Source organism: Haliaeetus leucocephalus, unplaced genomic scaffold (genome assembly GCF_000737465.1).
Source record: "Haliaeetus leucocephalus isolate CR32 unplaced genomic scaffold, Haliaeetus_leucocephalus-4.0 Scaffold362, whole genome shotgun sequence".
Lineage (NCBI taxonomy): Eukaryota > Metazoa > Chordata > Aves > Accipitriformes > Accipitridae > Haliaeetus > Haliaeetus leucocephalus.
Window position 1 is genome coordinate 9514064 of NW_010972798.1, and position 13042 is coordinate 9527105.

Below are 13042 nucleotides of genomic sequence, written 5' to 3' on the forward strand. Positions count from 1 at the left end.
AAGCGTGTGCCTCTTGCCAGAGCCCAAGGCAATGAATGTAGCATGGTAATTACAGCTTTGGGAGAGGTAAAGTTTTGAAGAATATGTAGTATGCAAGCTACAGTTAAATAGCATGACTCGACTGGGCTGGAGAGACAGTTCAATTCTAGTCAAAATCAGTCCACACATTCACAGTGGCTACCAGATTCTGCTCTTATTTACACTGTTGGAAACCTCAAAGGTAACATCAGGATTTATTCTGCACCCTTGGGAACATGGGCCTTTGTTTTTGCAAATAAACATGGATAACACGACTTAAGATGAATATATGTAGGAACCACTGATGGATTGTGATCTCTTCCTTTTGGACAGGAGCAGACATAATTCTGCAGTAGAAAAAGCCAGCCAGCATCTGCACTGACCAGCCAGATGAGCCAAAAATCTCTGCCAAAACATCTCTTTGAGGTGAGTAGGCAAAAATCAGCGAGTCTGGTCCAGTCCTATGAGGATAGCAGCTCACACATACCCATGAGGAAGACCCAACTCTCATTCCTAATTCTGCTCAAAAGGAAGGGCCTCTTCCTCGGGCACATTAAAACAGGCCAGTGTTGCTATACTAGGTGGTTATTGGGAGCCTTTTTCCCATTGTAAGCTTCACATGAACATTCAGGTAACGAGACCCTACATCAAGGCAAATGTGCTGCCCTTTGGGCCTCTTCAGGAGGTGAGAAAGAAAACAGCACGTGCTTCTGTGCAACAGAAAATCTTTATTGGAATGACATCCAAAGGATCCAGACTTCTGTGCCTGTCCTCCCCCAAACCTACTGTGTACGCTGACGGGCCACGGTGAGGAACAGCTCTGGCTCAGCAAGCCGAGGCAGGCAGCCCTGAGCCCTTCCCATTACACCCAGTCCGCCTTCCTGTCCCAACAGCGGGTGTTAGGTCACCGCAGACCTGCTCGTAGGAGGCGACGGGGAACCCAGACACCACCGTGAACAACGTCTGCAGATGTGGGCAGAGGCCCAAGCTCAGGGGAACTGAGTGAGTGTTTGGTGCCTCGGGGGATCTGGTGAGAAGGGGAAGAGTGTACAGCAGCAGCAGACTGAGTGGCACGCGCAGGACAGCAAGGAAAGTGGGGAAGCATCTTCCAAGTAGAAGATGACAGTAGGTTAAACCTGGAAGGAAGGAACAGTGAAGAGTGGTAGTGGGCTACCAGCTCCTGTCACGGTCCCTGTTAGACTTGGTTGCGGTGCGGTCGTGGAGGATGGCATCCAAGTTAGCAGCACGATGAGAGAACAGAACAAACTCTTAACACATCAATACCCAGCAAGTAAGTTTGGGGAAGGGCTCATCTTCATCCTCCAGTCCTGGCAAGCCTTCAGATGCAGTATTTCCAAAAGCAGGCTGGGAAGAGATACAAGAGAAGGATGTTAGCACCCAAGGGACTTTTTCCAGCTTCCTGCTCTAGCCCTGGAGTGGGTTTCAAAAGCTCCATGTCTCGAGAGAGTTAGGGGGTGAGGCCAGCATTGTGGTTTCTGGGCACATCTCAATAACCAGCTTTGACTTCATATAACACCTCTAGAAGGTGTTTCTTTTAGCCGCATATAATGTAAATAAGGGGTCTAAAAGTTGTTTCCGTTTTGCTTGATTTATAAGGGTTTGCTTTTCCTTTTGCTCTACTTCAGCAATATCAGGAATCTGCTTTTTCTTGTCTACTGGCCAGCAGTTTTGCTGCCTCAAGAGGCGTGTGCAGGGTTTTTCACCTCTGGCTGACTGGAAGAGCAGGATACTGACTTGGAGAGACCGAATCTGGTCCTTACAATTTTTTTTAAAACCCAGTCACTCTGTCACTCTGCTGCTAACTGTCCTGCAAACAACATTGATCTCTGTGAGATCTCCTAAGGAGACTAGATTAGGGAAGTATGCACATTTTGGTGTTGGAAAAAATAGCTGTATCACCAGCATGCCCTGTTCTTTGAATCCTGCGTAGGTCTCCTATTCTCAAATATGAGAAGAGATTTCTACCTGGTTTTTGAAAGCAGGATCTTGGGAAAAGTTTCTACTGAATCAGCAGTGCTCATGCTGAAACACGAGCTCCTCCCAGACTGGAAGGACTTTAGATGAAGGCAAAGATTCTCTGTTTTAATTTCTGGCAGAATCTGATTTAAACCTGGCAGGGGGAAGTAGTTTTATCTACATTTGAACCTTCCAGAATGGTGGGGGCATGAATTAGATTAGCCAAGTTAATGACAGCCTCCAGGGTTGCTTATAAATTGCAGATTGTCTAAGGATCACCTAAGTACTTAAGCAAGCCTTGCACAAAGGGATTTTCTCTTGCCCGTCTGGCAGGTTGTCAGCTTGCACATGCACAGAGCATGTGGGATAAAGGCAGAACTAGCTCTTTTGTTTTTAGGCCCAATCTGTCATCGGTGACTTCTGGTTTACAGGTGCCCCTGCTTTGTGGAGGAATCCACTGAAAGCCAGCGTGAAGGGCATTGTCCATGTGCTTGTCGGGGCAGTCTTGCAGGACCACTGGTGCGATATGCTCTTGACTCACTGGATACAGACTGGACAAAGCTTGGAGACCAACTAGGGGACCTATCAGATCTTAGTTCTCTGCATTCTTGGTTGATTTCCACATCCTTTTTAGCTGCTTTTCAGCAGCACAAACAAGTGCTCTTTTTTTCTCTGTAGGGAGGCAGTGACCTTGGCAGAGGGGAACACATGCAGCCCACATGCCTCATTATGCCTTCAGCACTAGCTTTGTGCCCAGAGCAAAGCGACGGGTGCGCTGTGGTGATGTGTTCATACAGAACTCACCCCCTCCAGGACAGGCACTCGTTGCTCATATAACCCCGTGTTCCTCTGTGAAAAGAGGGATGCAACACTGACTGCCTCCAGTGAGGTCCTGGGTGTGCAGACCCAGGTATCTGCCCTGACGGCAGGCAGGGTTAGGTACACAGTCCTTCTCAAGAGCTGCTACACCAGCCAGCCATTAACAGAAGAGGGCCAGGACTGCTAGAAAAGCTGCCAACCTGTTTTTCAGCATATTTGGGGCATGCTTACTGTCACTGCCTTTGTTGCAGAAAGGAAGCCATGGAGATGAGAGCTGGACAGGATGGCTGCAGGGCTCTAACCCAAAACCTACCACGTTTTTTGGGCTGGGATGCTGAGAGACTTTCCAAGGCATAGGCCACCTCTGACCCTTCCTCAGTTGAGAGCTGATCCTTCAACTTCTCCAGCTGTTTAAAAACAAACACAGCAGTAAAGAAATGCCCCATCGTGAGGAGCTCCACAGCATGCTGGCAAGCACAGGGCGGCTTAGAGGCAGGAGGTACAGGCAGCCTGGCTGACAGCATCACTGGGGAGGACAGGGTCTTCTCTGGAGTGGGACCGTTCCAGGAGGAGCTGCCTTTGGAGCACTCACACCTCTTCATGTCCTCCTCTATTAAGCTGCTTGTTTGGTGGCAGCAGTGAAGACACTCTCTGCTCTTCCCCCCCACACCCCAGGGTGCAAACCCCTGTGGAGAGGAAGCTGTGTAGAAGGATATTGCACCACTACGAGTCAGAGGTCTCTAGGCATCCAGCCACTGCAGCAGAGAGCATCGCTTCTCCATTGCTCTGCGTTGACACACACACACCCCCCCCATTCTTGCTAACTTCCCTTGGTTCTAATGTGGAAAGTCCATGGTATTTCTCTTCCATCTGTAGCTGCTCTTTTCTAGTAGACTGGGAACATCTACAGCCATCATCTATACTTCTGCTCTGGCAATGCTGCTCCCAGGAAGCCAGAGCTTAATGTCCCTCAGCACTGGACTGAGGGGCTAGGGTAGGAGCTGGCAGCCTCCCATCTGGCATGCCACACTGTGATTTTTCAGTCTGAAGTGAAAAGGGCCAAGTGGAACCCAGCAGGATCTCCCGGATCCATGCGTACCACTGGACCTGGCCTGAGAAAGATGAAAAAGGGCTTCCATTGCTTGCAGGGTTTGGGGCACAGTGGGAGCATATCAAGGTTGCTGCACACCTTTCCCTGTTCCTGGGCACTGGGTGTAGTATGGGTCTTCCTCTTGCTATCTGTGTGCGTGCACACTCTGCTCAGCACAGCAGGGCTCTGACCCTGGGCAGGGCCGCCTTTACTACTAAAGAGCCCAGACAAAAATCATTCTGAATTAAGTGTGCAGTGGCTATCCCTCTAACTTCAACCCATTACCTAGTGCAGCCAGCTGATATAATGCCTAGGAAGGCAGCATGACCGCCTCTTCGCCCTCCCTTTTCTTCCATGGAGATTTCCTTTGGCGTTTATTTTTTTCCTGGCTTGGCCTTTGCTGGCCTTTCACTCGGAGCTGCCTCAGCTTTTATTGCACTAGTCTATAGCCTTGCTCTTTTTTTTTTTATCTTTTCCAGCTTGTGCAGCCATTTAGCCCAGGTTCTGCTTCTCTCTTTGTGTGATACATGCTTACATTATAGCAGCAGGATGAAGAGTAGCAGCACGCAAAAATAGAAGAATAGGGCATAAAGACAGTATGCACAATTGTTTAGCTATCCATACAACCGTATGTATATATGTGTCTGTGCATTTGCTCCTCTCACCTGTTCAAGCTCTTCAAATTTCTTTGCCAGCTCCCAGTCTGTGAGAAGGGAGAGAGTAACATCAGTATCTGCATTGCTTCCCAAAGCCCAAATCAAAAACAGTTTCTTAATTTAACCTCTTCACGGGTTGACAAGAAAAGACCTAGTTATCATTTAATTCCTGTTAGTGATCTCCAAATCTATGGTAGCAGAATCAGTGACAGAAAAGCAGGCTTTTGCTGCTGAATTCTATGGGACTTTACCCTAATTCTCCATTATGAGGGAGGCTTCTTTATCGTTCACCAGGCTCTAGGGGAATTGGCCCAACAAGGTCACATACTGTGTGACACCAACTCGGGTGAAATTCTTTGCTATTTTTTAATTTTTATCCTGATAACAGTAAATCTCTAATGCTGGCTTTTCTGTCACTGGCCCTTTACATGAACGCCCATTGCTTCCTTTAAGACTTGTTTATCCTCACATCACCCATGCAGGCAGAAGTCAGAGGACACAGATTTAGCCTAGCATAACTTACTGCTTTATAAGTCAGCAAACATCAGGGTTGGCAGAGTGGTTCAACAGGAAAAGTAACATAGCAGCGAGTGCATGGATTCCACAATTCTAAATGTTAGGGGAGCACAGGGACCTGAGGACCAGCTTCACAGGTCAGACTGAGAGATCTCAAGGCTGAGCAGTACTGTACTAGACTGTTGGATGAATGCAGATGGATGAATGAACTGCCCCAAGATATCCCATCCAGGACAAGGGGAGAGTTAGGTGCCTATGCATGGGATCTAAAACCTCCAGCTGAGTTGGGAAAGTCCTGGACTAGCAATAGGGAAAGCTGAAGGAAGTGATGGGGGATTTTAATCTCACTCCTCTTGAGGACTGAGGTGTCTTATTCCAGACTCAAACTGATGTCAAAATCAGTTAATTTTTTTTAATAAAATAGATGAAACAATGGACAGCACCATGACAGAATGAGCTCAGTCAAAGCTGAGTGACTGGACTACAGCAGTTCTCCTGGCAGGGGAACGCAAAGTGATCAGCTGGTTTTAAGTGCCAGTTTGGGAAAAAATGCACTAAAATAAGTAGAGGAGCCAGGAAAGAGCTAAAAAGTGTCTCTGCTGGGCCCCACAAGAAAGCCAAAAACCAGCCCCGGAGCTGCCTCCTTTGTCTGCTCCTAACATGGCCACAGGCGTTGGTCTGCATTTCCAAGGGGATTTAGGACATATTTCCCCCTGATTTCAGATATGACTTCAGCCTACAGACACATCGCCAGACTTGGGCTTTTTTTTAAAACGTTTGAAACCAAGCAGGAGGGTGCCAAGAAAGAGATGACTGCCTTCTCAGTTTCTCCTTCGAGAAGGAAACAATTCAGTTGAAAAATCCTGAATATTTTTTGACAGATATTCATCCAACAGAAAAAGCAGCAGTTCCTAAGTAAATCCATTACATCAGGGCTGGGTTTGAGAGATGGTCTGTGGATGGGGATGGGCTGAGAGTCAGGACGTGGGGGCTCTCTTGCTGGCACTGCCAGCCATGACCTCAGGTAGATTCCTCTTAAGCGTGTCTTTACATATCCACAAGGTAAAGACAGCCAGGCCTGCATATCTACAAGTCAAAAGTGCCACTATACACATTTTTACCTCTTTCAGAGTTTCAAGTGCCTGTTTTGGCTTGACTTTCCGCAAACCGTAAGCTTGGCCAATGACTGCTATGAATAGAAAATGAACAGTGGTCGAAATTTGGAACAGATTATCTCAGGCAGGGGGAAGGAAGTTAATTTATGGATGAAGCCTTGAGAAACTGCCTGCTGTAAATCCTCTGTCTGTGCTCTGCTCAGAGATTCATTATATTCAATTGTCTGGCATAAAATGCAGCCTTTCCTCTAGGAGTAATAAGTGCAATAATCCGTAAACCAATCATAAAAATGTTATTTCTCGAATGCATCCCCTTTGCAAGAAGAATGCCTTTGTTAGTATAAGGACTTGATTTATTTGTGTTTGTTTATTTGTCCCAGGATTGTTTAACCACTGCCTCACTGCATTAACAAGGGGCTGGGGAAGAGCACTGAGTGATTTTGATGAATGGATTTTCATAACAGAATTTTTGCCTGGCCCCGTTCTCGGCTGTTTTCACAGGGAAGGGCAGCTTCCTGCTCTGAGACCACCACATACAGCCCAAACCCTCCCCCGGCTGCAGTGGCCGTGGGAATAGCTGACCCCTGTAATCTATATGGCACTTGTGATCGCTGTGCGTAGTGTTATGGAAAGCCCAAGCTTATCTTCAGCAGGTCTGAGTTTAGCCACATGCGGGTGGCTTGAAATTTGGTGTCTGTTCACAGAGCACGGACAGGAAAAGCTTCCACGTGGCCTGTCCTTGGCCTCTCCACCGTGTGGGAAAACCTTGTTGTCTCAACCTCTTCCAGCAGCAGCAGGGGCTTAGGCTCAGAGAGGAGGTCCCACTACCTTTGTCCCAACCTACACCTGACCCCAAGGGATCTCAGCCGTATTCTCTCTGCAAAATCTTGATGCTGCCCCACTGCCCCGTGTGCTCACAAGATGCTGCTGGTTTTAGCGTACCGGCAAGACACTGAGCTGTCTCGCAAAAGCACGTGGGGCTGTATGGGGTGGGGGTGGAGAGGTGACTCCCAAGGCTGGCCCATGCCCCAGGCATAGTACACAATGTCTCAGGGATAGCGGGGGCACGGGGACTCAGCAGCATCTCTTCCTGTTATAACTTACGTACACGTACATGCTCCCTCACCAGCTCAGTGTCGAGTGTCTGAGAATCTAGGGTGTGTGGTTTGGGGCAGCTTTACATCGCATTGGAAAAGCAGGTCCAGGAGCCCCATGATGGAGAACATCTAACACTAATCACATGTAGGCACCATACCGGGTGCTTCCACTTTCTGAGCAGTTGATATTTCTGAGGAACCTGAGGAGCAGGTTCCTTGCATTCATGCAAACACAGGTTCAAGCAGCTGAGATCTCCCATCCCCTTCACTTACCAATATTTTCCGGTCTCCGCCATGCAAGTTTCTTATTAAGAAGCAGAGTCAGCAGTGTGTCCTCATGATTTGTGTCTTCTCTCTCCGGAAGCACCCGGTTCTCTGCAGCACATAAAACACACCTTTCTCGATCTCTAATGACAACAGGATGGACTGTCCAGCCCCCAACATTAAAAGAAAAATTAAGAAGGTTAAGAAGTGGAAGGAAAACGTCTCCTGTCAGCACTTCGTCAGGGTGGAAGGAGCTCGAGGGAAGAGGAAGATGTGTGAGCACAGAATAAAATGTCCAGGCAGCGAGGGCTGCACAGTGAAAAGGTGCAGGATGGGAAAGCCCTCCCTGCCAGCTCCAGGCTGCTGGCCAGTCTCACTGCAGCCTCATCGGCATGGCTGGCTGCAGAGAGCTGGAGACATCACCTTGATTTAGACAGTCCCGACCTCTTCTGCAAGGCAGATGTAGCGGCTGCCTCCGCAAAGCCAGACAGCAGCCCACGAGATATTCTCTTCTCAAAACTGCAGGTGTTCCCCCCACTCACACCACCCACTTTCCCGGGGCTGACAGAGGTGGGAACCCACTCCTCGTGAGGGCTGACGTGTGGGTACCGCATCTGAAAAGCCCTGCAGCCTCGCAGTCTATTCTAGCACTCACTCAGCCTTGGGGCTGCTCTGTCTGCTTGCCAGTGGTATTAAAGGATTCTTCCTGAACAGAGCCAAAGCGTGGGGGAGTTTAAAGCAAGCCTCTTTATTCCTGAGGAAGACTTTTACAGTAGCTGTAGGCCATGCAGAATTTTTCTGTCTTCCAGGAAAAACCTCCCCAAGCTGCTGTCCTAAAGCAATTTGGACCTCTCTATGAGGTCCCTTTAGGGAACTTTCTCAGTGGTTTTGCTTTAGTGGTTGTGGCTATGCCCTCAAATGAATGGTTGTGAAGGGCAAGGGTTCAGCAGAAACCGATGGATGCATGGGATGGAACTAATCAGAGCCCTGAAGGCTCTGAGACCCTCCCAGCACTGCTGAACAGATTTCCAGAATCATCTGAAACTTGAATGCTGCATTCTTTTTTGAGAATTACAGAATGGATGCCAGACTTGACAGGAAGAATGGCCATTCCCCAAAATCTTTGGTCTGAACATCCCTGCCCCACACCCTACAAAGCCCTATAACATGCCTACAGAATCCATGGAAAATACTAAGAAATTATGCAGAAAGTCTTATTTTCTCTTCTTCCAGGATCTTTAGGACTTCTGCTCACTCCTTTCAAGGAGGTGAGAAAGGAGAAAATGGTGTCATATAGCCATCAGCCCTACATAGCTGTGATGGGACGAATGCAATTATTTTTTATACATGTGAGACAAAACATTGTACCAGATGAGCCGTAAGGGCGTTCAAGAGTATGTGGGAATCAGCTCCATTAGCTCAAGTCACATAAATCTGCAGAAGCAGAGGGGCCCTGGCCAAAGTGATGCTCCAAGTATTTGGCCAGACTCAACCCTGCCTCACACTGCGGCTGAAGCCGCTGGTCCTGATTGTGATCTCTAGAAATAAACCCGAGGGAGTTAGCAGAGCTACACAGTGTATAAAACTTGTAGTTAGCGTGGAGTGCTATAAACCTCATTCCTAAGTCTGAAAGACAGTTATGATTTTATAATAGCTATTTTTAGTCATTTGGGGGATTTGCTACAGAAAAAAACCACTATAAACACTTGAGTAAAAACTAGACAGAAGCAGTATTTAGATAGAGTGGCCTCAGGAATGTTTTGGTTGTCATTAGAAAAATAAATAGGTGATATAAGAGAAAAAATCATTTGAAAAGCAATGTTATTTTCAAGCCTATATTTAGCTGCTCTTTTTTTTTACTCCACTGCTAAGTCTCTTTAAGAAAGAAGATTAATGATTGACATCTCCCTGCAGAATAAATTCAAGCTAAGATTAATTTAAATTATGGGAGAAGAACATATAAAAAGAAGTTTTGTGAATAAAAAAAGTTCAGCAGCACCCTACTACTGACATTTATGAGCTGTCAAATCTCATATGGTACATACTGGAATTGCTACTCTCTGATATTTTAATGTTTTTCTTTGGAAATTTTCTTTTTGGGAGAGAAAGAGCTACCCTTACCAGATTTCACCAGATCTGATATTTTTACTGATTAGCAGAATGTGTCATACGACCAGCTGCAGACCAGGACAGCTTTAGCTCATGCCAATATGAACAGGTCTCTGGGTAGCACCCATGTTAATTGATTGCTTAGTATAGCTCAAGGTTCATTTTATTTTCTTTCACAGATAAGCGAGGGTTGCATTGGCCATGACAAGCAGCAAAGCAAAGCAAAAAGATAGCTACCTACCTGTGTCATCTAGTCTGTTTTGCAGCTTACCTTGTAGTAAAAAAGGCTCTCCATGTGTAGACGGGACATACACAGTGATGGTCAAGATGGTTAGCACTCCAAGGAACAGCTGGACAGACCACATCTTCTCCACGTTCCCACCACCCAAAAGCATTCTTCCTTCAGGCACGGTGGAGGACTTCAATGCAACCCAGTGCCAGATGAGCTCACTTTTAAGAGGCAGTGGATGTGCTGTGATTGCAAATGGCCTTTGGAGGAGGGGAGAAAAATATCTCTTGAGATATAATTCAACCTGTCAATATGATTCACTCCTTTGGGAGTGGACAGAACAACCCAGTAACGGATGTCAGATGGAACCTGTTCAATACATCTCATATCAGACTGATCTAATGAATTCTGATGTTCCCACAGGCATGCACTGTCCACGCACATTGATATACATTCCATACGTACATACATTAAAAATATTTTTTCGGGGCTGCTGCTTTAATGATGTTCAGACATGAGGACTCCCACATTAGCAAGGAAGATTTGTCTAACGTTCAAGTTGCCGTATGTCATCAGTTTGGACAGAATCAGGTTAATGGGTTTTCGTAATTTATCATCTCACTTCCTAGTGCCTATATTAATTAATGTGAGATATAATGAGTGCTGAAGTGGTGGGAAACAGAGGGGGAGAGCTCTTTTCATTTGACTGATTGGAGTATGTTGAGTGTGTCTTGCTCACCGTGACTTATGCCTTTGTCAACGGGAAAGGCATCACACCCTATTTTGGGATTATGTCTGAGTGGGGGAGTGCAGATTTGGCAGCAGCTATGGAATACATCAAGGATGGGCAACTGTCTTCAGTTTTTTTCTTGGCGAAAAAAAGAAGTGGAAGGTCAGATGCTGGTTCTGGCTACACAGCCATATTTTATTAGTTGAGAGTGAAGTACTGAGGCACATCACACACATTCCATGTCTTCTCAGGTCATGACTACAGCTTGGTTTGGCTTCTGTTTGCTGCCTGTCCATCACTATTGATCAGGGACCTGCTACTAGTCTTCTGTTACAACCTTACCAAGAAAATTAGTGTAATAGTAACAGTGCTAAACTTCGTTCTTCACTTCTGCTTCTTCTGCAGAACTGAATCATCTGTACTACACTTTGGTCAAGTTCTGACTTGTACATACACTCCTAGTGACTCACTTTGTGTGCTTCTTTGACACCACATCACGCCAGATTACCCAACGTAGCTTCAGCTGACGGTACCTGCACTTCATCTTAACTAAAAGACAATATCATTTCCATGTTTGGGCATTTGGCTTCTGGTCCCCAGCCCTCCCTACAACTTGCTGTGCACCTTGGATAACTATAGAATTACTAGCCTTTTAATATCCCTTTTAATATTTACTTTTTACTAAAAAATGGGGGAGGAGAGGCTCAGATTTTTTGCAAGAAGTGCCTATGAAAATGAGTGTGATGCTTCCATTAAGGAATACTTCTCTACTGAGGAAATATTCCAAAATTTTCCCTGCAGATATAATACGTACAAATAAACCAAACTTATCTTTTCCCTCAGTCTTGTGAACCAGTGGTCAACTCCCCGTCTTCACAAAGTTCTGTTTGGACTGAAGGACACCTATGTCCTACTGGGAACACTTTTACAGCCACCTCTGTCTCCCTAAGCTGCCTGTTTCAAACTGGTCAGAGGTGAGCAGCCCCATGAAGCAGAGGCCATAACTTGATGAGCACCACCTTGCACAGGAGTCCCAGGTGGGCAAGAGTAGCTCTGACTTAAAACTATATTCTTAAGGGAAGGTCAGGTCCATTTTTACTTGGTATTAATTGGCTTTCCAGGTCCCTACCAGTCTGTCTTGAGATCTGCTGTGAAATTGTTTTGCCTTGATACAGAAGGTGGATTTCTCCATCTCATATAAGTTTATGCAGAATCTACAGATCTCTGACTATTTTTTCCTACCCTTGGCTATAAGGCATCATGGGTTATTGGCAGGCTGTTTCAGGAAGATGAGTTATTCCCTGGGATTTCCTCTTTCACTGTGGAGAAACTTCAGTTCTGCGTCACTGCAACTGTTCAGCCCCCAAAGCAACTCACATATAGAGTGTGCCAGTCCTTTCAAGTGAGGGCCCTGGTGAAGGTGAGGGACTGCCATTCTCCATTTACATACTAGAAGGGAGATTACTGGATGCTGCGGGGGTTGGATGCTCTCAGTGAGTGGGTGGGTGGGTGGGTGGATAGATGCCCAAGAGCCACTGCCAGATGCTAGTGGACTTTTTGCATTTGTTGCAGTTACAAGATGGTTGATTCGCAGTTGTTGGGCTTCTGTAAGTTTCCCACCTGGAAAATTCCTTTGCTTTTAGCCCATTTGTCCAGGTGCTGGAAATACTATTACATTTTATTGTTCTTACCTATTTTATTCTCAATAGGAAAACAACATAAGTCTCCATATTCTCCCTATTACTTCACTCAGTGATAATGTCTTCCACATCATCCACCGAGCACTTGTGTCTAGAACTCAAAGATAGTGAGAACACGAAGATGCGAGCTCCATCTCTACCTCCCATAGTCCTAGTCTGTCTAAGCCTCTTTGTGCAGAAGTTTCTCTTTTCATAAAGCTATACAGACTTCAGGTAATCAAACACAATCAAACTGGAAAATTGGCAAGGGTGGACAAAGCCGACCAGTCCAGAGGGCAGTAATGGAGAAAACTTGGCCCAAGCAGATGCCACTAAACTCAGCTGCACCAGCTCTGAGTGTGAGAGAGATGAGTACATGTGTCAGGGCCCTGAGGGTGTTAACAGTCCTGAGCAGCCTCAGCTGGGGCCTCCACCACCATCTCTGCCCACAGGCTGAGGAGCCCCATTTAAGCTCAGCCCTGGGCTCCTTCTGGTTTTGCCTGAGCTGTGTCGGAAGAATGCTGGTCTGCAGCTCAGCCTGCCTGTGGTCCCTACTGATCTGGAGCCAGACTTGCAGGTTGACTTCCCTGCTTGACCTTGGACATGTTCCATCAGTGTAGACCTGTCTGGTGTTCACTGGGCTGTGTTTGACCCTGGCTGCTATCATCAGGCTTGATTCTGACTAGTGGATTGACTTCCAGCTTGACCCTGGATCTGCCTCGTTGTCAAGGGCTTCCCTGATC

General features: G+C 46.6%; 1 protein-coding gene across 1 annotated transcript; it reads right to left on the bottom strand.

Moving 5' to 3' along the window:
* Positions 1-926: 926 nt before the first annotated feature.
* On the bottom strand, positions 927-10128 carry UTS2B (urotensin 2B). Its single transcript, XM_010573076.1, has 5 exons — positions 9933-10128; positions 7562-7663; positions 4570-4607; positions 3128-3221; positions 927-1383 (listed from the first exon to the last, which is right to left on the bottom strand). Exons 1-5 carry the CDS (start codon positions 10054-10056, stop codon positions 1358-1360), a joined length of 384 nt encoding a protein of 127 aa, XP_010571378.1. The 5' UTR covers positions 10057-10128; the 3' UTR covers positions 927-1357.
* Between the last annotated feature and the right edge of the window lie 2914 nt (positions 10129-13042).

Excerpts from the sequence above, each read along its gene's own strand:
- UTS2B (XM_010573076.1), bottom strand. The coding sequence starts at position 10,056 with ATGCTTTTGGGTGGTGGGAACGTGGAGAAGATGTGGTCTGTCCAGCTG. Across the intron at positions 4,608-7,561 it reads GCGGAGACCGGAAAATATTG|ACTGGGAGCTGGCAAAGAAA; the intron begins GTAAGTGAAGGG and ends CCCTTCTCACAG. Across the intron at positions 1,384-3,127 it reads ATCCCAGCCCAAAAAACGTG|CCTGCTTTTGGAAATACTGC; the intron begins GTAGGTTTTGGG and ends ATCTCTTCCCAG.